At 36.9% G+C, this 27,443-nt stretch overlaps 1 protein-coding gene and 1 long non-coding RNA gene across 6 annotated transcripts; one reads left to right on the plus strand and one right to left on the minus strand.

Moving 5' to 3' along the window:
- Nucleotides 1-267: 267 nt before the first annotated feature.
- Nucleotides 268-26,888, minus strand: LOC136845739 (uncharacterized). Of its 5 annotated transcripts, none has more exons than XM_067115978.1 (7): nt 26,756-26,888; nt 9,360-9,729; nt 6,976-8,951; nt 6,326-6,445; nt 3,854-4,121; nt 2,835-3,015; nt 268-1,979 (listed from the first exon to the last, which is right to left on the minus strand). In XM_067115978.1, the coding sequence occupies exons 2-7, from the start codon at nt 9,487-9,489 to the stop codon at nt 1,841-1,843; spliced, it is 2,814 nt and encodes a 937-aa protein (XP_066972079.1). In that variant the 5' UTR covers nt 9,490-9,729; nt 26,756-26,888; the 3' UTR covers nt 268-1,840. The 5 variants fall into 5 exon arrangements, with proteins under 5 accessions (XP_066972079.1, XP_066972099.1, XP_066972095.1 ...); XM_067115998.1 differs by having other exon boundaries at nt 26,823-26,878; XM_067115994.1 differs by having other exon boundaries at nt 26,741-26,878.
- On the plus strand, nt 6,345-24,771 carry LOC136845765 (uncharacterized). The gene is made up of 3 exons (XR_010855250.1): nt 6,345-6,452; nt 23,914-24,006; nt 24,639-24,771. It is a non-coding gene; the product is annotated as an uncharacterized lncRNA (long non-coding RNA).
- Nucleotides 26,889-27,443: the final 555 nt, after the last annotated feature.

Here is a 27,443-nt window from a genome sequence, read left to right on the forward strand (position 1 = left end):
GGCAGTGTATTTTATATAAGTACCTGTGGGTAGCGGGAAGTGTTTTGATATTGTACTTACACTCACAGTTAGTACAATGATTTTTAGATGTGTTTTCGAAGCATGGAATTTTACATTATTATTATTATTATTATTATTATTATTATTATTATTGTGAAAAACAGTCTGTGAAGTTATTCACTATATAATTGTGGATTTTTATTTCACAGATTATCATTATTGTTGTAAAATGGTTCCATAGTGTACTGTTAAATGGAAAACGCCCGCTAAAAAGTAACTTTTATTACCATTTCCAACATTATGATTATCACTTTCCTTAGCCTACAACAATATATTAAGTACAGTTCGTACAAAAAGAGTGTCCTCATAAAACAAATTAACGAGAAAAATTATAAAGAGAAATACAATAAACAAGCATAAAACAATCGAGAGGAAATTATAACAAACGTCGTGTACACGCCGTTCAAAATGAACTTTCCTTAAAGTACGTTTGATTAATACCTTCCCCTTAACATCTTTGCTTGGCAGAGAGAAGGGAGGAATACTTATTATACTGGAACGATGACTGGGAACATTTTTACATTCACGGGCCGGAAATTCCATCTTGGGTCTCGGTTCCAAGTGCGTTTTCATTTTGATCAAGGAGAATTAAACCCGGTAATCATTTCCGCTATCACAAATGCTTATCCAATACTTTTCCCCTCTCATAAATATTTAGCGTGACAAAACGTTTTGATGTCTTAGAGACAAGTCACTTGTATAAGACCAAAGGATGAAACGACTTTTATCTATTCATTTATGTCTTCAAAGAAGACAGTCTGGATTTCCGTTCAGCGACCTGGCACGACAAACATCTCCGACTCTCATCTCTCCGCCTCCTCCTCACTCCTATCTGCTCCTTATGCTGTTGAAGTCATTTGAAAAAAGATCCCTTAGGGACAGTAAATGTCACTTATTTCCAAACAAAAAAATGTTTTCTATGTTTCATCCACAGCTCTTGGTGATTGTTTTGCTCTGTTTTCACTCATGTTCGCATAATTTTTTTTTTTTTTTGTATTTGATACCTTGTTGACGTAGACATTCCTAAACATACAAACACTGAGTTGAAGAAACTGACTTCCGGTTTGCGAAGGCAAGACAGATGAATTTCAGATCTGTCGATATTTTGCGATTTTTTGTATGCGCGATTCTTTGTCAGTTTTTATTTTTTACACAACAACAACAATTTGTTGCATTTTTTTTTTTTACCAACTATACTCATATTTAATGAACTAATGTTCGCTTCGGTAGGCATGCTGAACATATGTCCTCAAGTGTTCACTTTAACGACACAATTACAACTTCATTCACTTCGACCTTCGATGCATATTACCAGTCATTGAATAAATTGTCCTTAGGTGCCTAATTAAGGCTAATTTATTTACATTTAATTCTCACATCTTATAGTAGTTCACTCTCTGTATTCTATTCCAGTTAGCAGTATTTACACTCACCAGCGAAGTTAAACGGAATATATGTATTCATTAGTATTTGTTACTTTTACTGCCTGCCTCCAGCATACCTCAAAAAGTTATGGATGGATTTTAAAGGACTGGTGTGGATAGGTGGGCTGTTGGGCAAGAAATATCTGAGCCAATTTTGTAACAGACCCAATGAAGGCAACTGGTCCACTTTTTTATTTATTCATTTTTGTTTAATTTGGTTTGATTTCATTATCTTTTAGTGAGTTCTGCTCTCTCTTCAGTCCTCTCTAGTTCGTCAGATTAAATCATTACAAGGGTACTTGTCTCGCTGTCGATTTTTTTTTCTCTTCACAGAACTTTCACCTCCTTTCTTCAAGTCATAGATTTATTCCTTCCTTCTTCGCCCTTTTCACCAGCCAGTCGTCTTCGTTGGCCTCTTCGTCGTCATCGTCATCGTCACCAGCCATGTCGAGGTCGAGCGTGTGGTAGATCCTTCGTCGCGTCTTGCCTTGACTCCTGCAAGGACATTATTAGTTATTATTATGTGTAGTTATTATTATTACACATATTGTGTGTACATATACCTAGATTAAAATTATCTCAAAGATTCATTATTATTACTTAACTTTCTGGGTGTTATCTAATATATTTATGTCATTTTAATATTGGTAGACAAGTAACCAACCTTACAGATGCGTTTCTCTCTCTCTCTCATGATGGTGTCAAATGAAAAATATAGAAACGTACATACAGATATTGTCATTGTATACAGAAAGAATAGATCGATCATTATTATTATTACTATGTAAAATGATTGTATACCTTCGATTATGGCAATGTGAGAAAGTCGATACTTCCCCCCTTCGAAAATAATCAACGGAAATTAGGTTGCACTTTTCATCTTAAACATGTAATTAAACATTTAAGTATTATTATCTGTATTACGCAATTTTGGATTCAAGGTAATGCAGGGAGCCCAAATTAAGCTGAAAGTGTTATTATGATCCTCATCTCGTGACGATTCCAATGTTACATTTATTTGTGTTTTGGGAATAGTTTTACGAACATAGCTACTTATAAACACTCAGATACCCTATTTAGATACATATTGGTATTATTAACTAATTGCATTTATTATTATTATTATTATCATTATTATCAGTAACAACTGTCTATACCCGCATCCTCACAAGTTATACCTACAGAGGAACAAATACTTGAAAAAGTAGAACAATTAAAAAAATGAAATGTTATTTAAAGATCTCTCTCTCTCTCTCTCTCTCTCTCTCTCTCTCTTCTCTCTCTTCCCAAAACGGTCTCCTACAATGAAGAAGATTCGCTCACCGGACCTGCTGAGCTCATGTTCCTCACCTGGTCATGACAGCTGCCGCGGCTACGACAAAGGCGATTGAAGCGGCTATAAATGCAGCCGGTTTGAAAAGCAGCGACAAAGACGTCCTCGCGTCCACACAGGACCCCCATACAATGGCCCCGGCTCCCACTCCCACTCGCCAACACCACCAGGATGCCCAGGATTCTCGTTCTTGGTCGTCTGCAAGGAAAGAATGTTTTTTTATTATCTTTTATTTTTTTGCTCTTTGTCAGAGTTTTGGGAGATAGCTCTGTTATGAGAGCAAGTTAGTGATTTGGGATTCTCTCTCTCTCTCTCTCTCTCTCTCTCTCTCTCTCCTCTCTCTCTCTCTCTCTCTCAGCATCAGTATCAGTAAAGTACGATAGAGATTTAAGAGGTGAGGTACAGGGTAGTAGCTTTGGAAGACACCTCTGTTATGAGAGCGAGTTATATTTGGGGTTCCTCTCTCTCTCTCTCTCTCTCTCTCTCTCTCTCTCACCTAGAAAGTTATGACTGATGTTTAGAGGTGATGTACTAGGTGGTAGTTTTGGAAAACACCTCTGTTATGAAAGCAAGTTGGGGATTTGGGTCTCTCTCTCTCTCTCTCTCTCTCTCTCTCTCTCTCTCTCTCTCTCTCTCTCTCTCTCTCTCACCTAGAAAATTATGACTGATATTTAGAGGTGAGGTACAAGGTAGTAGTTTTGGAAGACACCTCTGTTATGAAAGAAAGTTGGTGATTTGGGGCTCTCGCTCCCTCGAAATAAAGTATGTAGATATTTAGGGGTTATGTACAAGGTAGTAATTTCATAAATTAATAGATTTAAGGAAAATTTTACGATACTGGGTATTTAACATAGCTGAATGTTTAGTACCCATAGGAGGGCACATTTTCTGTCTTATTTGTTTGTTTTTATTTTTGGAAAAAAAAGACTACAATCGTATTCGTGAATACTAGCATTTAATCTATCGTGTAATTGCAGTAGAAATATTTCGTATGACTAACATCGGCTCCTGATCTTCTGACATTCCAATTACTTACTGACAGTAGCGAGAAGAAGAGCATTATGACGGACAGAGACCCAGAGAAGCGCGATGCACATGCCAAGTCCCGCGAAAGATATGACCAATATGACCACATTGCCGGAGACCCACATCAGGGTCAAATGGATCATCAAGGCCAGGCCACTGATGCCCATTACACCCTGGAGACCCACGCGTGCCATGAGCCACTTTTGAAAGCACAGGGTCAAACTTTCCGAGGCGAGAGACACTGACACGGCACCTGTCTGCGCCGTAATGGCGTGCCCCTGAAATATAGACGTCACTGAATAATACATACATACATATATATGAAGCTGGCCAAATGCTAGCTCACTTAATATCTCTAAACTCGCACAAAAATGGTGAAGGGACAAAGATGTACTTAGATATAAGAAATGGTTTTCGTGCCCAGACTTTTGTATATCTTGAAGCTTTTTTAGTTTAATAATGATAGTTTGATAGTTTGTTAATAGCAAGGCACAACATTTTGCCCAGGCGCATCCAGATTACCATTGTCAGAAATCTCCATACAAGAAAACAGTTTTGTAAGAGCTCGATTCTACAAGTTTTAATATTCTTCCCTAATCATGCTGGATAATAATAATAATAATAATAATTTAATAAACGTTCTACAACAATGTTACAGAATACAACGAAACCCAATAGTGTTAACTATTGGGTCATAGGACCGTTGTGAAAATAGATTTAATATTTTTTCCATTCCAAAACGTAATTCTTAAGATATTTAATATAAAATGGGGAGAGTTTTCTGACGGTAGGGAGAGGCTATTTGTTACCAACTTTGAAATTTTACGCATGAAAGGCTTCACGCTTGAAATAGCTCTCCCGAGGGAAATGCCATGCTTATGAGTTTTCGGAAGGTCATAGAAATAAGGTAGGTCAAGTTTTAATGACATGTGATGTTTCTAAACATTTTATGCTCTTCTCGTCACGTCCAGTTTGTTGAACCTGAATATAATAGTTGGTACAGTGGTGAGCAGATTTGTATTTGTTACTTTCCCTTATATTGTGTAAATAAGATTCTTTGTTCCTAGCGATAATGTTCCAGTTTGTTTGATAATAGTATATTAACTTATTTGCATGGGTACTCGAAGGCATATAGAAAACTACGAGAGAGGCGTGGTGTTTTATATTCAAGTCCACGAAAGTGGGCAACGGGTTACACTTTGTTATGTCCTGTTTTTCACAATTACCAAATGTTGGTCGTAGGTTCACGGAATGTTTGAGACATTTATTAATCTTCCCTGATGAATATTCAGAGGCCAATGGGACTGGCAACCCAAAGCCAGTATCACGCCTAGGACAGAAGAGTAAAGAAAAAAAAAAAAGGCACCGAATACCTAAGAAGGCGTATCCTGGCATATGCTGTGTCCTGGCTGTGTCAGGCTTCAACCAGTTATACGGGTTGAAAATCAAATGGAAGCGAGCAACCTCCGTTTTAAATCTCTTATAACGAAAAGTGGGTAGAAACGAAGAGAAAATTACGCGGTTCGTTGCGTTTTATGGAATTCGGGGGTCCCATAAAGCAACGCTTAAGGTCGTTAAGTTTATGGCGAGGGCATTTTTTTTCTCTGTTTCAGTTAATTTTATCATTATCTTTTTATATAGCATCTTCTCTTCTCAGGTTACTTCGTGGTTTGATGCTCAGCTGATTATTACGTCTCATAAGAATTTTTTTTTTTTTTTTAATCATCCACCGTATTTTTGTCTAGTTTATGGAAATGATTTTTCAGCGGCAGCGCTGTCTGTTACCACTTTCATCTGCCTTATTTCATGCATTACGTTCTCGTTTCCACATTTCTCATTTCCTCCTAATATTCTGAAAATACTGTCTTAACTGTTTCTCATTCCCACCTAAATTTTTTTCAGTCCTGTCTTTTCCATCTTTTAAATTTTCCCGTTTCAGCAGACTTTTCAATTTTGTTTTATTTATCTCCGTCACGTAAGGTAACTCTTTCTTTCTTTTTTGCCACTTGTTTCAAGATTTACTTTCACGTTTTGTCACTTCCTAAATTGCTCAGCCATTTTCCCGTTCCTCTCGTTTTGTTTCCAAAACGCATGGTAGCTTTTCTAATCCCATTAATGTCTCTTGTTTTCAACTTTGTAAGTTGTTTTATCTTTTCCTTATCTTTCTCGATCATTCTCTATATCCTCGCGGATATTGCAAGTTTGGCTTTGTCTTTTCAGACGTGTTGGCTGTTTTTGTTGCTGCCATCTCTCGTTCCTTGTTTTTAGGTTGATTTGCTTTCAAGTTCTCTCGTTTCCACGTCCTCTCTCATACTTGATCACGCCCGTCCTTTCTCCCAAATATCACAAGATGTGTTGTCCACCTGTTTTCAGTCTCATTATTTGCCTGAACCTATTTTAGCTTATTTCTTATTCTCAGCATTTCTTTCTACATTTCTTTCTCCTCTATTTCTTATTATTCTCAACCATTCTCTTGTCTCACCTGTTCTCCTGTCACTTCCAGAATGAGCCACAGGCCGAAGGTGAGAGAAAGAGCGGACACGCATCCGTTCGCTAGAATCCAGATGTGGAAAGCCAGTCGCCTCACTCCTTCGCGTAGTACCTGAAAGGTAAGTCTCATCACTAATATGATTATCATTGTTACTTTGAAGCGCATGCATTTATATGGGAGGTTCGTAAGGTAAAGCGCTATTTTGACATGAAAGTGAGGCGGTTTTAATTCTTTTCGCATTTTATAATTGGTGTTGCAGGGGTTTTCAAAAGGTGACCTTATTCTCTTTTTTTTTTCAGTCATTTGTGTTTCAAACTTTTTACTTATTTGCTTATCGCGTGTAAATGAGTCTGATTATAGATAATATATATATATATATATATATATATATATATATATATATATATACATATATACATATATACATATATACATATATTATATATACATATATACATATATACATATATACATATATATACATATATACATATACATATATATATATAAATAAATATATATATATATATATATATATATATATATATATATATGTATGCATACATACATACATACAAGCTCCCACACACCTTCGTAATTTGATTACATAATTTTTGTTCTGTTCAGTAAGCGTTACTTACCTCGTCATCCAAGTAAAGAGAAAGAGGTCTTTTGGTTTTCGGCGGGTCCACTGATCCATATGGGACTGGGATTACCAGAATCAAAAAGACTGCACATAATCCCAAAGCCAGCTGCATGCCTCCTAATATACTGTAAACGCCTGAATCCACGCCCATAAGACACAGTAGTCCAGCTATGGTTCCTCCGCCTATCACCCACGCTCCCGATGTTAACCCTGACCAAGTTTTGTGGGCCGCGTAGAAGCTAAACTGGAAGGTGTGGGTGATGGTTCGGTGCAGGATGTCTTGGCTCACTCCACCTTCGTCGTATCCGTGTGAGTAGCAGTGCCAGAGCTGAGCCACACCCGTCTCTATTCCAGCGCTCGCCACTGTCCCTAAGATAAGGAGAATGGCCACTCCTATCTGAATGCCAACGGGTGACTCGATGTTTATAGACAGGCTTCGAATGTAAGTCTTATCAACAGAGGTCAGGTTCCTGGATTCCGCATTACCTGCATTGGTGATAGTTGCAGCATTTTCCATTTTTCTCTTTTCTGCACCGGTTGTCATTTGTGAAGGGTTAACAGATCGTTTTCTCCTTTGCTCGTATAGGTCATCAAAGGGACCAGAGGATTTTCTTTGGGTTCTCGGCAGTGGATGGCTCTGCAAATTGTAGCCCTTTCTATGAGGATCATATCTCCCTTTTTCATGGTCCCTGTACTGGGCTGAATGGAGACGAGGTGATTGTTGCCTGGGCAAATGTAAGGTTTTACTAGCTTCCACTTTATTGGTAAATTCAGGTTTAACAAAGACATTACTCCACTTATCTCTGTTGTTTAGCCTTTCAAGTGGTAAACCTTCAGCATAGTCATTAAAAGAGCCCTTCCTGTTTGCAAGTCTGTTATTTTCCTTAACTGCCGCAACTGGGGGTACTTCTGGTTGTTGTCCCACTAAAGATTTTTCATGTGTTTTGTAATTGTGTTGATGTTTACGTGGCATAAATGAGTGGCTTTGTCTGTAACTCTCAGCATTGGGTTTAGCTTTAGAGTTTGAGCCTTCTTCTTCATCATTATAATAATAGTAAAGATCGTCAGATGAACTTGAACTTGTATCATTAGTATTTTCACCGGAGTTTTGTGTTGTATCACCACTGGCGTTTTGTAAACCATGCTTGTCTGTTTCAGAAGTAGTGACTGTAGTGGGAAAATTACTATGAAAACTTAATTGAGAAACTTTGCTAGCATCAAGTTTTTGAGATGAGATACCTGTGTGTATCATGCTTGTGCCAGTTTGGAAATTTTTTGAGCCATTTGTCTTGTCTGGAGAACTTTCAACTGTGGTTGTGATTCCACCCTGTGCTTGAGCTTCTGGTTTTTCTTTTTCATGTGGCACTGAAAGCGTTGTTGCATCATGCGCACCTACTATGTTTAATGTAGTTTTAACACTTTGTGTGGGTCTGCCTATAGTAGTTGATGTTGCTTCAGATTTTTTCAAAGTTGTTGTGTGAATGCTTGTTGAAATTTTTCCATGGTCATATGTTGAGGGTTTGGGGGATGGCAAACTGTTTGGCCCTTCCTCTGTCTCTTTTGGAGCAGTAGATGAAAAATTTGAATTTTCACTGAGATTGCTGGTCTTTGATGAAGATGGCTGGGTATTCACATCTGCAGTGGAGTTGATCTTGACTTCAGAGAGTGATGAAGTAACTCCATCAAGTACTGAGTTAGTCACATTCGAAGGAAAATCAGAGGCGATGTCAGGAGGCACGTGAGGCTTTGATATCACAGAAAACATGCTGGATGAAGTGGGGCACGTGTTACCCCCAGCAAAAGTAGGCAAGAGAAGGACGGAGGTTGTGTAGAGGACTGAGCCTACTAATGTCAACACCAGCAGCGTTAGACGTCGTGCTGCCCCGCTGTGGGTGCGTTTCATTGCCGCAAGGCAACCGTGGACGCCAACGCTGCCCACAAGAGTTATGACGCCCATCACAATTCCTACATCTGAAATTTATCAAGTTATTAAAACTGGTGTTGGAGCACAGAAGGCCACGGATATTGACAGGCCAGCTTCCTTTTATCGGGATATAAGAGTTATAATATTGAAATTTAGATACTTTGTATTATCAGGATGTTTCAGAATTTATTAATCTTCAGTCAAGAGTGGAGAGCAAAAGTTGTTTATTATTGCAATGAAAAAGCAAACATTATTTCGGAACGGAACTGTGAAAACTAAGGAGAGATCCTGTGACAACATTATTGGATTTTAGTGTCTTTAATACCCAAAATTATGATACAATCACACGGTTTTCCATAAAAATCTATAAAATATTATTTCATGATGAATATTAACATCAGTAGCCACGATCCCTATGGCAAATGACCAGAAGAAAACCAGATATTTTCACCTACTTTGTGCAGAGAGGTTCGTAGCCTTGAGGATGACCGGGGCCCAAGGCAGGACCACTGCCTGAGACCCCGTCAGCAAGAAAAGAAAGGTATTTATGCGCCATCCGCCCTTGACTTCCACACTCACGCCCATGGCCACGGTCGCCGCTGCTGCGTCTGATACTGGCGGCAAATGTTCCCCTTACTTCTTCTTAGTTAGTGTCTCCTCTTTCCGAAACTATGCATGTCTTCTCTCCAATGGCATGGGGAAAGGTTTTGCAAGATTTGCGTTTCTTTCTGCTTTTTCATTTTTTACATTGGCAGTGATTCTCATTTGCAGCTTACTGTTATTTTACATTATTTAGTCAATATTAGCCTTTAAATCCTTCAACACCTGTACATGATTGACATATGCATACAAACATATATATATTGAATAGTTACATATATATATATATATATATATTGAACTTGTTGAAAGATTTATATAGAACTAACAATCTTAATGCATATACGTATAAACAAATGCACGTATAAAGGGGCCTACAGGAAAGTTATTTATAAATGCAGTGACGTTTGTAATCCTATAATTGTTGACTATATATATTCTGTTACGATGTAGTTCCCTTTCTTTGTTCTACCTAATGAAATGTCAGATATATGTACAGTATATAACAAAACATACATGTGTGTACATGTTCCATAGATTACCAGTTATTTAAAACTTTGCTATTTACTAAAGACAGACATGCATTCGTAGGATGGTAAACGAGTGGTTCTTTGAACCTTTTGCCTTGCGCCCCCTGCATTATGTATAGACCCCACGCCCACCTCCCCCTGAAATTTTTGCCAACTATAAACTATAAACAATATATTGCCTGTTTGCTTATATATGTGGATGAATGATAGATTTTTGTTTCATTGCTGTTAAATTTTTTATTACTATATATACACTGTACTGAAATGAAATTGACTTATAAACCAAATTTCTTAATCCTTTTGGCATGTTTTGAGATAATAATTAGAAAACATGGAAGCAGTGATAATGTTTGGCAATTCTGCAAGTAACACCACAGCTGTTAAAAATAATGCTCCATCTGGCACCTGCTTATGCCTCCTTGGAACTTGGCGCCCCAGTTAAAAGAATCACTGTTTAAACACACACACACATATATATGCTTGTGATATATATATATATATATATATATATATATGAGAGAGAGTAGAGTATATATATATATATATATATATATATATATATATATATATATATATATATATATATATATCAACGAAGATGAATAATTTTTCAATATTTATTTTAAAATTGAAAGCGTACTTCATTGGAGTGTCCTCAAATTGCAGCAGGTTTGTTTTATTGCTTTACTTTATGTGAATATCATCATTCTTTAGCATGTTGTAATATGAAAAGGTACAGCTATGCTTAAAGAATAAACAGTCTTTGTTGCTTGTTTATTGTTTATCATAAAATACGTACGGTAAAATGAGTGGAAGTAATGTCTTTCTCTGTTGGGCATTATACACAAATCATATATATGTATATATATATATATATATATATATATATTATATATATATATATATATATATATATATATATATATATATATATATAAAATTAATAGTATATATATATATATATATATATATATATATATATATATATATATATATATATATATATATATATATATATATATATATATATATATATATATATATATATATATATATCTCGGTCACACTCAAACACTTATGTGATTACCTCATGACGTTCGCGAAATTGGAAAATTATTATTTTATAACCAATAAAGCAGGTTGAATTTTTATTTTGTACTTCGAAACATTATTAATATGATCTCTTTACGCCAAGGCTCCTTTGAACTTTAACAAAATACCTGCATCAGTTTTCAAAATAACTCATCAAAGCGATGAATGGTTTATGAACTGAGAAAACTCTACGTCAAAGCTCTCTCTCTCTCTCTCTCTCTCTCTCTCTCTCTCTCTCTCTCTCTCTCTCTCTCTCTAAAAGATTTCGTCCACGATTCTTTTTTTTTAATTTTTACCTGATTTCTGCTTACTATTTGCCTTTCTTTTTCTTTTTTCTGTTATTATTGTTTTGCTAGTTGTTAGCAGCCAGAAGGGGAGCAGGGATGGGTGTATGGCGTTCGGTTTGACGATGTATGAAGGGCATCAATCAACATTTACCTGCCGTAATGATAGACCTTCCCGTTAGGCCTAAGGTACTTCTCGTCGATTTTTCATAAATCCCCAGGGATAAGCAAAAAGGCTTTCCGAGAAGGAGAAGTACTTATCTATTGACAAAGTGTATTAAAATCTGGAGAGAGAGAGAGAGAGAGAGAAGAGAGAGAGAGAGAGAGAGAGAGAGAGAGAGAGAGAGATGATCATATGCAAAACAGTCATTTAATCTTAATTTAGGTGGTTATAACATCCTATACAGTATTGATATATTACTGATGTCCTCATTTACCACCATTTATATTAATCATCGGATCAACTTGAGTTATAAGATCGAAGGTCTGAATCTAAGAGGGGAAGTTGTGGAAAATAGTTCTAAGACCTTCATAATCTGACTGGAAGGTGTAATAAGCACACTCTAGAATTAATGAACATCGAGGTAAAGAAAAAAAAATTCAGTGGTCGTTAAGAGTTGAGTGATGCAGAGAAAAAAGTATTCATCGCGTATCAGCAGGAAACGATATCGTAGCTGGAGGAATAAAGATCGATTGATTACCTTTCACGAACTGGCGTTACAATAATTGACTGAATTAATTCCATGCGACGGCGTCGCCACTCAGCCAGAACTGTGACAGAAATGATGTCAAGTAAGTTCGTGTATGTTTAGCATCACTGTAATGGATACGCACTTTCGATTTTCCGATGATATGTATATATATATATATATATATATATATATATATATATATATATATATATATTGTATGTATGTATGTATGTATGTGTGTGTGTATTAAGATGACAGAAAAGGGGCTCGAGTGGCGGCGCCTTTACCTAAAATGGGGCTTCGACTGTGGAACCGGATCATATGCCATCCCTGGAAATGCATTTAGCCATATAATAATATTAAATAACATGTAGCCATAGAATAAGGCCTTTTTCTTTTACTTCCGTTTTTGTTCCTTTTAGATATACATTTCTAATTTTTTGTTTTCTGACAAGTATCAGAGGTTTGTGTGCAACAAACAAGGAACCCAATGAAGGTTACCCCTGGGGCGATATTCTCTGATGGTCACGTCAGCTTCGTCATGCATCCCAGCTGCTTCGGTCACAATGAACTTGACTTTGAAGGAAATAAAAGTGAGACGTAGTATATCTCTTGCTGTGCACCATTCTGTTATGATGAGGAGAGGCATGACTAATTTCACAACAGCTTCGCCCGCATAAGGTTCTCGATCTGTTTAGCGAAAATCATTTGAATTCCTTCTCCGTGATGTGGCTCAGTTTTGCTTAGGTGGGATAGAACAGAGATAGTCGATCAACCGGCTAACTGATGTAGTTAGGGAAATAAGGAAGAGGAAATACCACAGAGGATATGGTAGTTATGGATGAGTTATGTTCGTCATTTCCCTTGGAGATGTGAGATGCGTGCAAGCACACACACACACACACATATGTATATATATATATATATATATATATATATATATATATATATATATATATATATATATATATATATATATATATATATATATATATATATATGTATATATATATATATATATATATTATATATATATATATATATATTTGTGTGTGTATACATAAAGTCTGAAAGCGTTCCCTCTCAGTATGGATATTAGGGTAATTAACACAACTGGACATCGTGAGTTACAGCTGAGCTGTGGTGCAAATGTCAAACTAGAGCTAAAGTTTCTACAGGACATTTATATAAGTAAATTACTTGTCAAAATCTAAAGTCGAATAGATTCAAAGACAATAATATTTATCCACTCCATATGCACGACACAAATAGACCTCATTGTTTTCAACATCATTTGGAACTTTATCATACTGACTTCTTTTATGTTCTGTGAACCTGAGATCATTTAATTGTAAACAGAAAGCTGAATTATGTGACTGCTGAGGACTTGTAATGATGCCGATAACCATTGTAATGTGACGCCAGTCTGCAGTGTCATATCAGTCAAAGGGAAGAATTTTATGTCACGTTTGAAATGGTATTTTTTTATGTACTAGTTCGATGGATGCCTTTTTACTTTTTGGACTTAAATACGTTTTTTCTTTTAGTGTGCGAAAAAAATAGGTCTTTGACAATAATTTCTTGCGTAGTTCAGACTATTACTATTTCACATAGGGAGAAGACAACAGTTTCTTCATTCATAATTCTCTCTCTCTCTCTCTCTCTCTCTCTCTCTCTCTCTCTCTCTCTCTCTCCCTCTGCATTCAAAAGAATAAGCTTAATGTCTCTCCAAAATGTATGTACATTTCGCAGTAGGTTAACACAACTGTGCTTTAGCGTTATCTACTTTGGGGTCAGCCTTGAAAATATAAATGTAAATAAATAAATGTGTATGTATATATATATATATATATATATATATATATATATATATATATATATATTATATATATATACATACATTTATATCTCCATGCATCTGACTTACCTATCACTACTGTGTAATCACTTCGCCATATCACATGCCATTTGCTTTTTGTGGTCAAACATCTTTCTCAGCTTTTCTTAAACGCTTATGTTGCAAACAGTGGCTGTCAGTATTCCTATATTCACATCGCAGTAAACACAACGACATTCCTCACTGAAATTTAACAGAATTATTCACAATTTCAAACTCGAGGGCGTTGACGCACCGCTGTCTACATAAACTACAGTGTATACTTGAAATGCCAAAATCGAGTGTTTGTACAGGATGCAAGTGGCGTGGAGGACTTGCGGGCGACGTTCATGAGATATTACTTCAGTGCCGAATGGCGTTGCGGTTTCTTTAGAAGTTAAATAACATCAGCTAACCTAACAGGAGTCTTCACGGTAACACTTGAAATCTGTTGCTTCGCGAGTTCACTCGTATAATCATTCAAGAAAACTTTTACAAACGAAAGTGGACTGCTAAGAGTTAGAAGGGCTCTGTTTTTTGTTAGCCTAAGGTGTCGAAGAACGCTTCTCTTGTCACTGACTGACATCCGCTGTCTTATCACAGACTCAGACGGGTGCTTCTTATCGCCTCAGTACATTAATATTACTTCTGTCTCGGAAAGGAGACGGGTATTAAGAAAAACATGAATAAAGTTGAAAATAAGGCTGAAACAACTTGCGTGGAAAATTATCTTATTTATTTAAAAAGTAAGTCTAGAGCATCAAATTTTTTGCGTCCTCCCCGAAAGAATACATAAAGTAACATTTGTCTCGATATAAAAGTCAGCCCTCTGACAGGAAATAACAATCACTTGATATCTATTCTCGGTAAGATATGTTTATAGAATTTATACACCAGATTCAGTGTTTTTTAGTCATCCAACAAAACCAAGGAAAACGGAATAGATTCAAAAGAAAAAGAAGAATAATAGCCGAAATAATTGTTATCAAGTATATCCGTAATAATAATAATAATAATAATAATAATAATAATAATAATAATAATAATAATAATACTAATAATAATAATAATAATAATAATAATAATAATAATAATAATAATAATAATAATAATAATAATAATAACGTTTTTGTGACGTTTCGACTCACCCCCGAATGACTAAAAAGCTTATGGATGGATGTTATATAATAATAATAATAATAATAATAATAATAATAATAATAATAATAATAATAATAATAATAATAATGCTGTTTAGTAATTAGCTATTTGCTTGGTCATTTTCTCCACGTTTTACTTTATTATTCTGTTGTATAGAATATTCCTAATTCACACCAGAAGGACTGACTCCTCTTTTTCAGTCATTGACGATTTTATTTCAGCAATATCATTTCAGTTCCAAAGTTTACTCAGTCACTCTACCTCCCGTCAGGATAAAATCTAGAGCCTCTCAGGTAATAGATTTGGGCGCTACCAGGTAATCACAGATGCCATAAAAGAAGTTGGTAGCGTCCTGAGAAGTTCTAGGCTCGATCCCAATGTGAAGTAGAATTATATTTCTGTCTAGTACGTCATTAAGGGTTAATCTCCGAAATAATAATAGTAATAATAATAATAATAATTAATAATAATAATAATAATAATAATAATAATAATAATATATACACTGATAACTATCTTTATCATCATCATCATAATTTAATCGTTACCATTGTTGTAGATTCTGTCGTTACAACCTTCCCCAAAACTCACATCCAGCATTCGTCCATAAGACCTGATTGTGACAGGAGAGCAAACAGTCTAAAATCATTAAAGCCAGTACCAGCAGCAGCAGCAGCAGCAGTAGCAGGAGCAGGAGAGGCAGTAGAATTGCTGCACCCTCTCCCAGTTAATAGCTTGCCAATCTCTACGGTATTTTACTGTTGTGTTTATCAGCGAATTCGAGAGAATTCAAATTTTTTTTTACCAACCTGCTTAGAAATCGGAGCTGCTGCAGCAGTAACAGTGCCAGTTGGCTGGACGGGGATTCCTCTGTTATTTCGAGGCTTAATTGGGGGGAAAATCAGAGGCGAATGAAAATCCAATTATCGTATTTTAGCTAACAATCGGCTTCCTGATTAAAATGCAATTGCTTCCTTTCGTTATTCCTCCGGAGGTCAATTAATACCTTTTTTATTTTTTATTAATTTTTTTTTTTTTGCATCTGGCAGCGCCGTAGCGACTAAAAGGAGCTTCTAAAGGCCTGTTTAATAAGGGGGCCAGGCTTCTGATAAAACAACAGCGAGGATCATCCCGCTCCCTTGCCCAATTATTCCAGCCCTTATCAGCCCGTGTCATCAATACCCAGCCCTACGAAAGTCTAGAAAAGTCGACTAGATGCTCTGATTAGTTGTTTTTGTAATAATAATAATAGTAATAATAATAATAATAATAATAATAATAATAATAATAATAGTGTTATTTTTATTGAATTTATTCTTGGTAATGAAAGATCTGGTGGAAGGATGAAGACAACTGAATAGGCTTTGATAGACCCAGACGTTGACGAAAAAGGAATTCCCTGGCGAGTCTTCATGAACTGAATATTGTTCATAATCCACCTAAAGACGACTTAGTGACCTCTGTTGTTAGGCCACAGTCATGAGGTCCACACGGGCCTCTTATCCCCTTCAACACCTTAATCACACTTTGGGCAATGGCCCGTGCCCGCACAAAGCTTATTGGCTGTCAGTCAACCTCTACCGAAAAAATGTGAGTATTGTGGATGGGTCTGGTGCGATTGGCAATGGGCCACGTGATGCCAGAGACGCAACGGAGTGGATAAGACTCTGATTTAAGAACGAAATTATTTCTCAGAAAAATGTTCTTTCTTATATACTTTCTCTTATATGAATGGATACTTATAATAACTCTCTTATCTGCTGTGTAGACAATAAGAGTTTGAATCATTATGTGAGGCAATTTGCACGTTTTTCCGAATTACATGCATTGGTTCTGTGATCATGTTACTTTGTAATATCGGATAGAGGCCGATGACACGTTACATTTAAGCTGTGAAAACAGATTTCCTTTATCGTTCAAGGAACTGCAGCCGCGTAGTAAGTAAAAGTAATTAGGTAAGCCGGCGGTGTATGTGGCATACTACATATTGTTAGTGGAATTTTCCTTTTGGAGTGTTACTGTTTCTTATCTCTCTTGTCTTCTTTATGATAATGTTCAACAACTTTCAAGGCTCTCAGAACGGCCTAGATTTTGTTTAGCCATTGTAATAAATGTGAGAGAGAGAGAGAGAGAGAGAGAGAGAGAGAGAGAGAGAGGGTGGGTGGGTGGGTGGGTTTTGGTGTGGGTGGGTGTTTATGTGTGCGTGCATGGTGTGAGAGAGAGAGAGAGAGAGAGAGAGAGAGAGAGAGACGTTGGGTGGGTGAGTGTGTGTGTGTGCGCGCGTGTGTGTGAGAGAGAGAGAGAGAGGGGGTGTAGATGGGTGGGAGGGTGTGTGTGTGTGTGTGGGAGAGAGAGAGATGACTGATATGTTTAAATGAAAAAAAAAGCCGACAAGCATATTCTCTAAATGACAATTATTAAGCACCCAGATCAGAGATTTCCTTATCTCAAAACCGAAAGGATCTCAGTATTAAAGGCACTAAGTAGATGGTACTGAGTCAGACGACTCTTGAGAGACTTGATCCCATATCAGAAGAGCATCTGGAAGATAAGGATAGTGACCACCCTCTAAGCACGTTATACAACTCTATCAATTAGAACAATTTAGCTAACTCCCTTGGTATTCATCCTCCATGTAAACACAAATATGCCTGTATAAGTAATGAAGGAGCTTCTCTGTACAAAACACTTAATTTCTCACAGATAGTTTGTGGCACTGGTATAATAAGCTCCAGTAAGTCATAGTGGAGAGGAAACTACAGTTAAGGTTTGATTTAGATGAAGTTTTCTTTTCCCATCGTCTCTCCCTTGAATGGGTAAATCAGTTACGCTCAAACGCCTTGATCTAACATGGTAAGGGGCTAGCAACTTCATCCCAAGAGTCAGTGCTAAGACACTTGAAGCAGACCTTGTGAGTTTATTCTGACCGAAAATGGGTCGTAAATAGGCCCCATAAACCAACAAACATCAGTCAGATTTAGTCTTACCCAACGCGTGCCCTCTTGAGAAGGTCATTGTAGTCGCGTCTTTCTTTCGAATTTTTGAACTTAAAGAATTCCCTACTTCTTTTCATGCTTCCATCGTCCAAGAGAATAAATCCTTTGAATACCTGTCCTGTCTCGTCTGTGAAGCCAGCCAGAGGGACAAAGAGAAAATCCACGTTGGGCTGAAGAGAGGAAGGAAAAGAAAAGAGGACTCTACTAAGAAAAGGAGCTGGTGAATAAAACAGTAATCAAAACAGCGCTGATAGCAATATCCTTCACGCAGACAGATATATAGACAAATAGACTCAGAAGAGAGAGAGAGAGAGAAGTCTTATACTTCAGCCTTCTTCCTTCCAGGACTAAAGGGCCCTTCTATTAAGGTTGATCTCGAACTCTGCCCTGTAAATCTCCAGCTGGATAATCTAGGAGAATCATCACACGCATCTGCGCTCGGAATTATCTCCCGAAGAAGAGAACCATTACTTTATCCCGAGACGTCGGAACGAATGTGATAGAGAAAGGAAAGAGTGTGATAGAGAAAGGTAAGAAAGCCGAGTAAATGGGAAAAGAGTGAGATCGGGAATATTTGGAGACGGGGAACTAATATCAAAGGCAAGGTTGTATTTTTAAGTTATGGGCGGACCTTTCCGAAAACTCATCTTTTCCCTTTCCTTATTTTACCGGATTTTTGCATAACTGCGGGAGTCCCTTGAAACAAAGTGCTTCGTTCCTGAGAAGGTAATTGTGTGGGCCGAGTTTTTTGTTTGTTCTTATGTCTTATTGCTTTCCTTTATTGTTTGTATGGCTTCTTGCTTTCCTTTGTTGCTTGTTTCTACTTTTCTTTTTGCTAATATTTTGCACATGTTTATCGTTGTTATTTAAAATTTGAATACATTTAAAGTGCTGATACTCGTTTTTTTTTTTAAACCAATTGCGCTTTCTCTCCGCCATTGTCGGCGTCAATAACCTAGATGTTGTGACGCCAGTTTTAGTAGCCATAAATCAATCAGTCAGTCATTGTCATTGCCATTATTGTGTAAAAGTTCATTTTTATCCACAAAATTTCTTTAGATTCTGTTGCATAGTATTGGTCTGTATGATCAAGTGACTAGATCATTCAAAGGAGTTATAAGAGAGTTAGAAGAGACCGGTTCATTTGATTTTTAATAGGGAGAGACAGACAGACAGACAGAGAATTACGTGCTTGAGTACCCGCTGGATATCCTTTATTTTTTTTAATCTTATTTTCGTCAGTTTTCTATTATTTTGTCAACGTTCGGAGCAAGCCACGTAGCTTATTATTATTATTATTATTATTATTATTATTATTATTATTATTATTATTATTATTATTATTATTATTATTATTGTCAAATTAGGAAAAAGACCTTTAATACAGGTTTTGTTAAACAAAATGGCAGTTTCAACAGCATATATTTTATATAGTAAATGAATTGAGCGTTTACTATATAAAATAAATGCTGTTAAAAATGCCATTTTGTTTAACAAAACTTGCATTATTAATTATTATTATTATTATTATTATTATTATTATTATTATTATTATTATTATTATTATTATTATTATTATTATTAAAAATCTTAAGTAAATTTTACAGGAGCTTCTCCTAACCTAGGAAACATTTCGGAGCTTTGGCCAGGCTGTTGCTTATAGGCCACCTCTTCTTACGTTTGCTCCTGGAAATCAGCAGTCTTCTGATTCCATATTTCCAGTGGCTTTTCTCTCTCTCTCTCTCTCTCTCTCTCTCTCTCTCTCTCTCTCTCTCTCTCTCTCTCTCTCTCTCTCTCTCTCACCGAGCATTTGAATTTCCTTTCTGCACCTTCCATTTTCCCTAACTCCTGTAATTCTTCATCTTTCAGGAACCAAGGTATTGCTTCCTCTGGGTTTAATTCTCATTTTTTGTCTTTCTCCTTCTTGTTTCTTCAAATTCATGCTAGATAAGGCCATTGGTGGGTTTCCAGACCCATCGGCCTCATGGGTATCGAGAGACGTATCGTCTCTCCAGCTCTGTATTGTTAGAGGCTTTGTCAAAATCACTGAACACGCTAACAGAGCCTTTTATTGTGATTTTTTCATAGCTTAAATCTATATTATCTAGTGCTCAAGTGTCTTCTTCGCAGCATTTAAATGAGCGCTTCGTCACCGACTCGTGTAATTCCGTTAACCAACTAGACAAAAGCAGAATGCAACGGAACGTGTTAAGAAGAAAAAAGTTGCCTACAACCTGTTCAGTAAAACACGTATGCATTTGCATCTTAAGTGTGTGTGTGTGTTCGAACCGCACGAGTAGGTCTCCAAATGCAGGTATGGGGAAACAATTGTCATACAGAGTACCCTTTTCAGTACTTTATTCAACTTAAGGTTTAATTGGATACTCTTGTTGTTAACATGTACCGGAAGATGTGACTGAGAGCTAACGGAAAGAACATGGCCATCAGATAGCTTTTATTTTTGTTTATTCTGGGTCGTAGCCAAGAGCTGAGCCCGACATCCTTATTAGCGCTTTATTTATATGGATAGTTTGTTTTACACACACGCGCGCACACACACACATATCTGTGTATATATACATATGTATTTATATGTATGCATGTATAAATATGTATGTTTTGTGTATTAGGGTTTGTAGGCAGGAGGGCGTGGAATGGCTGATGTTTGCAGACGATACCGAACCTATTGCGGTAATAACTAGAAAGTGCAGAGATTAGCGAAAGAGTCTGAAAGCGTTTGCAAGAAGAGAAAGTTAAGAGAAAACTTGAGCGAGAGTAAGATTACGAAGGTAAATGGCAACCAGGGAGATGGAGAAATGAATGCTCTTATGAACGCCGAGGGAATGGAAGCATAAAATTCGTATAAGAATTTGGAATTAACGACGGAAACACTGACCAACTGCTTTGCAGAGTCATTTATGTTGTCTTATCCACACAGCTGCTCTGAGAGAGAGAGAGAGAGAGAGAGAGAGAGAGAGAGAGAGAGAGAGAGAGGAAAAAAAAGCACTTGAGTATGAGATATATGCTGAATCCCTCATCGTTATTGTAAAGCGAGAATCCTTCGTGAGTTTCGTTATTCGCTGAAACTCGAGATAACATGCAATTGCCCCGTAGGGGGATAGTGCCGTCAGTGCACCTCATGGGGTGTACTGTATGCATTGCTAAAGGTTCTTTGCAGCGTCCCATCCGCCCCTAGCTGCAACCCTTTTCATCCCTTTTACTGTACCTCCAGTCATGTTATCTTTCTTCCATCTTGCTACCCACCCTCTCCTAACAATTGTCTCATAGTGCAACTGCGAGGTTTACCTCCGGTTACACCCTTCAAACCAACTACTCTCAATTTCCTTTCCAGCGCTGAATGACCTCATAGGTCCCAGTGCTTGGCCCTTTGGCCTAAACTCTATGTTCCATTCCATTCCATAACATGCAATTGCGAACATGAATGGAAACGAACAAGTATTCTAACTGAACAGAGGAATATTTTGATTTATTAAAAGACGTTAAATAGCGTTCACACTATGGAGCGTTACAAGCACACAAAAACAATTCAGTGCATAAGAAATAGTTATTTAGATGATCCAACTATGTATACGTTATGTATGTGAATGAAATCACAATTGATACAGTAGTAGTCTTTGAATGTGAAATATATATGAAAGATGCGTTCCTGCGTTCATGTAGGTAATCTTTTTATCTGAACTAATAAATTAAAGCAAATGTCATGTTAAATCCTGAGATTCTCAGTTGACTAAGGTTAACTATGAGAATGGTTGTAATGTTGGAATTCGTACTGGGAACATTAAGTTAATACTCAATGGCTTTGTCAAACTTGAAAAAGTTAATATTCTCAGTTTTATTTCTGGTATAAATCCAGATAAGAGAGATGTAAAATAAATTAGAATACTTAAGTCTTCTATCGAACTCTATAAAGTTAATATCAATAGACCTCTTTCTAATATAAATTCCAATTTTTTCGGGAAAGGAAGTTAGAGCAGGTGGGATAGAGCAAATTATCTTACCTTCTTACAGAACCTTTTCGATTCATATCAAGCCTCCTTACGGGACGTAAATTGTGCAGCTTAGAGCAGTTTAAAGAAGCTCCCATATTTTTGAGAGGTTAGTACCCATGAGATTGCCATTCTTTCACGGAAGGGTGGGTTTGATTATCAAGCATTGATCCTACATCTCAAAGGGACTTATAGTTAGACCCTGATTTTCTGTTGTAACTTCGTTCGCAATCTGTGGAGGATATCGTTTTGGCAGTATCATTCTTTTTCAGCTAAAGGGTAGGCAAATAAAACATTAACGGATTTCAATATCATCGACATTTATGTTTTCACACGTTTTTGTGTACAGCACATTCACGTTCTTTATTAGAGGGGTGGGTAGAACTCTCCGACCGGCCAATGAAGAATTAGAGGAATTTATTTCTGGTGATAGAAATTCATTTCTCGTCATAATGTGGTTCGGATTCCACAATAAGCTGTAGGTCCCGTTGCTAGGTAACCAGTTGGTTCTTAGCCACGTAAAATAAATCTAATCCTTCCGGCCAGCCCTAGGAGAGCTGTTAATCAGGTCAGTGGTCTGGTTAAACTAAGATATACTTAACTTTTTTTCATACGTAGAAATGTTTTAATATACATTTTGATGGTAATGTGAAATCAATTTCTGGGCAGAAATTCCGGTAAAGTAGTTGGAAAGATTTTGGCGTTTTGTAAACTTGTGAGTGACACTGAAAATGAGTTAGAATATTAGCCCATCATTGCAAGTACAGTTATAAGGGAGAGTGACGTATGATCACAGTTAATGACTACATCAGAATATGATGAAGGCGGATGACACATATGTTAGCAAGGGATAATCATCCAACACATGATGTGTCCAGTTGGATGCTACGCTAAAAAAGGAGGGCGAGAAACGTGAATGAGGCCCACAGCCATGGGAGCTGATGTTGCTGATGATAACTGACGTAACGTGAAAGAAATGACACGTGAACGAAATATATATTGATGAGTTCACGGGTGCCTTGTGCATCTTTTGGCTGCCAGAGGATAGATAATAATGAGGACGGAGGAAAGTTTCGGTAGCCTTTCCAGAGGGGCCTCGACGAAAGTTAATCCGCCACCCTTAGGCTGAAACTCATCGGAAGATAATTCTCTCTCTCTCTCTCTCTCTCTCTCTCTTTGGGCGAGTGTGTGTGTGTGTGTGTGTGTGTGTGTGTGTGTGTGTGTATGTGCTCACATAATATTTCAACGTTGTTTTGATTTGGTCGAAACTTTGTAGGTTAGATATATGAAATGGAAAAATTTTATTTACTTGCGGTGTCTTTAATCGCTGTAGCGTAGGAGAAGTGACAGAACAAAGGGGTTACAACTCGAGATAAGATACAGGGGAAACGCATGAATATGTCAGTTGTACTTAGAGGAATACATACCAAACTAACCTACCGTAGCCTACCCTGAACCAGGGAACAGTGTCCTAACTATAAACTGATCTGGACTGGCATTAACCTTGTCTTAAGATTACGCCAGTAGTACCTAAGGAATGCATCCTGTAAATACCAGGATTAATATAACACTCTATTAATCCTGGTAAATACCTAACTTGACTCTGGGTGAGAGGAGAAACTTACAAATGCATTATGCCTGAGACGGTATTAACTTTCAAAACAAGTGTTCATGGAGATGGATGCCCTTATGTGATATAAATAAAAATAGCACATGCAAACTGATATACAAATTATTAGTCGACGAAGTTCATAAGATTATTTTCTTACAGACTGGCTTCCCACTGCAAGTACATAATGAAAAACGAAAGGACATGTAGGACCCATTTAAGAATCCTATGTGAGACTGGAGAGGACACGAAAAGGTAAAGCCTAGTTTTTTCAAATGCCCAGTGCTTCCATAAACTATTTCTTGTTGTTATTAGACCGATGTGTGATCATCTGCCACTTGCATGCCACCTCTGTGGTCTGTTATAGGTTTCGGGAGCTTTTTTTTTTCTTTATTTCTTTGTAACACATGGCAAATGAAAGGCGAGTTATGTCTGCTTATTGTAATCGCCTTAGGAATTTTTTTTGTTTGTATGTTGATCTCTGATCCGTGGGTGATCGCTGGTAGCGAATTCTCACCTCTAGTCATCTTTTAAGTCATGAAAATCAGTGCAAAGAATTTACACTGGGCCACACTGAGGCCCGAGAAGTGAGGGAATAACAACGCGAGTAGATAAGATTACATTTCGAGTATTCTTATCTACAGTAGACATGCTGTTTGGAGGTAATAATTCATTAATGACACAGTTGGTTGTTCTGCCGATTTTATCTGTAGCATCTATCTAGAGTGTAATATGGTCTCTGAAGATCAGATTACTAATTATTTATTATTTATCACCGACCGATCCAGCATTTTAGCCTTGACTTTAGTTTCCAAGTTTTGGGATTTCCTACGTGTATTTAATTTGGTTACGATTAATGCTTTTTATTCTCTCTTGTTTATATCTAGACGGAGGTGTTGTCTGGATGTAATTCCTGCTACTCAAAGGAAGAAGAGCCCATGGTAACTTGGGACGTACTTAATCTAACCATAAGCTTCGTGATTTCATAATGGACTTAACGCCCTCAGTTTCATCCGATCTCTCAAGATTCTGAAACCTCCCAAAGAAACATTATTCTTGTTACTTATAGTTTCTCGATAGCTTGTGTGAGTGTGCATGCGCTTTTTGTTATGGTTTGACCAACAATGTTTTTTTTGGGGGGATTGCATATAGTTCATCAGTACTCCTTTCAGTTATGTTGAAAATCTTCCGGTTGATTAAAGACAACAGCACTAGTCACTGATCGGAAGACTATAGAAGTAAAGCGAACTGGTTACCTTCAAAATGGCTAGTTGGCAACCCAAGGAAATTTTTTTTATTCGCCCCGTTTAAAATTCCTGGTAAAAAAAACAAGATGGCCAAAACAATTAATTTTGTTAACATTAAGAAAGAATATATTTTTCCTACGGAGTGGGCTGGGAAAAAGAGTCAACCATAAATGGGGCCACGAAGCCCGAATAAATGAGTAGGGTTGAGGGTAGAATTAACGCCCCTACGTTCTAGACACATAAACAAATAAATGAATAAATAAATAAGTAGATAGATAGATAGATAGATAAATAGATAGGTAGATAGATAACAAAATAAATAAGTAAACAATCGTTACGGAATCTTACATTAGACCATAGGAATCTTGGTGGAGTGACACTAAGTCACAATGAGGTCCGAAAAGCCAACAGAGGAACGATGAAGTGGATTTCATTTGCCGGTGGGGGGAGGGGGGTGCCGGTTTGTGTGTGTGTGTGTGTGCGTGCGTTAACTTTTATTGCCTCGCTCTGGAAAATCGTCTACGTGCATGGATTAAATCCGGGGAGTTGGAAAATCGTCTACGTGCATGGATTAAATCCGGGGAGATGGAAAATCGTCTACGTGCATGGATTAAATCCGGAGAGATTATTTAACCAGCAGTCACACGTCGCCCAGGGCTGGCCCTTCCACTTGAACACGTCACCTATTTACAAGCACAGAATGTCCCGAAAGGAATGTAATGCCGGAATGTAATTCTGGAATTTCATTCCGACATTCCGTTCTTCCCCGGGAAACGGAGAAAAGTTAGAATAAGTGTAGGGCGCTACTTGGATAAAATATGGAAGGCTTATATAACATTTTCGCTTTATTTATTTATTTATTTGTTTATTTTTTATATAAAACCTTGCTCGTTCCTTTACCAAAAGTAAAGACCGTAGTTAATCATATTTCGAAGGTAATTTGATGAGGTGTGTATAGTTTTTTATTAACCAGTTGTTTGTCAACACATGGAGGGTTATAAGAATTAACGAGGAGAAAAAGATACTGGTATATATATATATATATATATATATATATATATATATATATATATATATATATATATATATATATATATATATATATATATATATATGGCAGTTCACTGCAGAATGTACAATTTTCCAATTAATAAATAACTGAATGAAGTATAAGTGAATACTTTTCAGAACATTTTAATGCACTTTTAAAACGAATACGGGAGAAGAGAGTTATTTATTCTGTGGAAACTGTGATTCATCTACACTTACCAGAGATAAACAAACAGAGCTGCAAGGTTAATTAAGGGCGTTGTAGCTCGGGATAGGTTTACCCAGTTAATGTTCGAGTTGGTCTAACTGCCTATCAAAGCTTGAATAACGTTTCAGACTTGCGTTGTGATTCACAGAACAATCCAAAATATAACAGATGGTTTCAGATTATCTGAGCCAAGATCCACTTACAGTGTTCTGGAGCCTTCAGATCTGCAGCCCCTTAAATATATGATCCGTCAAGTTTTGATAGCAGGAGGACTGAAAATATCAAGCTTTTCAGTAACAACTGAGAGACTTTTTTAAAAAGTTTTCTGAGTATATGGATAGCGTGGATTCGACAATTTATATGGAGTACACTGTTTGATTCTTCGAATGTTTCTGCTAAAGTGAATATGTGGGTACCACAAAACGGCTTTAGGACCGGAAAAGAAACCTACTTTATAAGTAAGAAACATTCACTGATAAAACACTGACCATAAAAAGACAAATTATTCACTAACCGAGCACTTAGAACTATGTACTATCAAAAATACGGCACAGGAGTCTGTACACTATCGAAAATATGTTATAGGAACCGTTGTTTCACCAATGATGACGAAGTCCGTACTGGAGAGGCTTTCGAAAATTACACATGCCGAGCTGGTGCTTCCTTTGCGATTCGTTTATTTTCATTAGTTTTCGTCGGTGTTCTGCGTCATTTAATTGTTGAAAGATCTGAAAGGAAAATAACTAAGGGCGGTCTTCACTTATCCCTGAGCTCGTTATAAGTGAAATCTCAGTTGATCTTACCGAAATATGGATATGATGAAGAAAGATCGGAGACTCGACCGATAATATTGGAAATGAGGAAAATCAATATTACCTGTACCACAGTCTCTCTACCATCATGAAAGAACACCTGTAACACCTGCCCAGGTGCAGTTTGTGTCGGGTGAGTCAAATTGCCCTTAGGGTTTAGGGGCTAGTGCTATGAGGTGTTATCCATAAAAACTCGTGTGGCAGTGTTGTTTATCATTTTATTTTGCTGTTGTAAACTATCGAAAGTAATTACTATAACAATGATGATGACGCATCAACAACAGCGAAAAAATAATACAGTTGATAATGTGTATTTTACGTTTAATAATTTGTATTCTATTGTAAGATTGGGAACCGATCTCAGTTAACTCAGTG

Source organism: Macrobrachium rosenbergii, chromosome 2, assembly GCF_040412425.1.
Source record: "Macrobrachium rosenbergii isolate ZJJX-2024 chromosome 2, ASM4041242v1, whole genome shotgun sequence".
In the NCBI taxonomy this organism is placed as follows: Eukaryota; Metazoa; Arthropoda; class Malacostraca; order Decapoda; family Palaemonidae; genus Macrobrachium; species Macrobrachium rosenbergii.

What these genes read in the sequence shown, in the direction of transcription:
- LOC136845739 (XM_067115978.1), bottom strand. Translation starts at nt 9,489, where the DNA reads ATGGGCGTGAGTGTGGAAGTCAAGGGCGGATGGCGCATAAATACCTTT. An exon ending in CTCTTTACTTGGATGACGAG is followed by an intron (nt 6,446 to 6,975) that starts GTAAGTAACGCT and finishes CTTACCTTTCAG; the next exon opens with GTACTACGCGAAGGAGTGAG. An exon ending in TCTTCTTCTCGCTACTGTCA is followed by an intron (nt 3,016 to 3,853) that starts GTAAGTAATTGG and finishes CTTTCCTTGCAG; the next exon opens with ACGACCAAGAACGAGAATCC.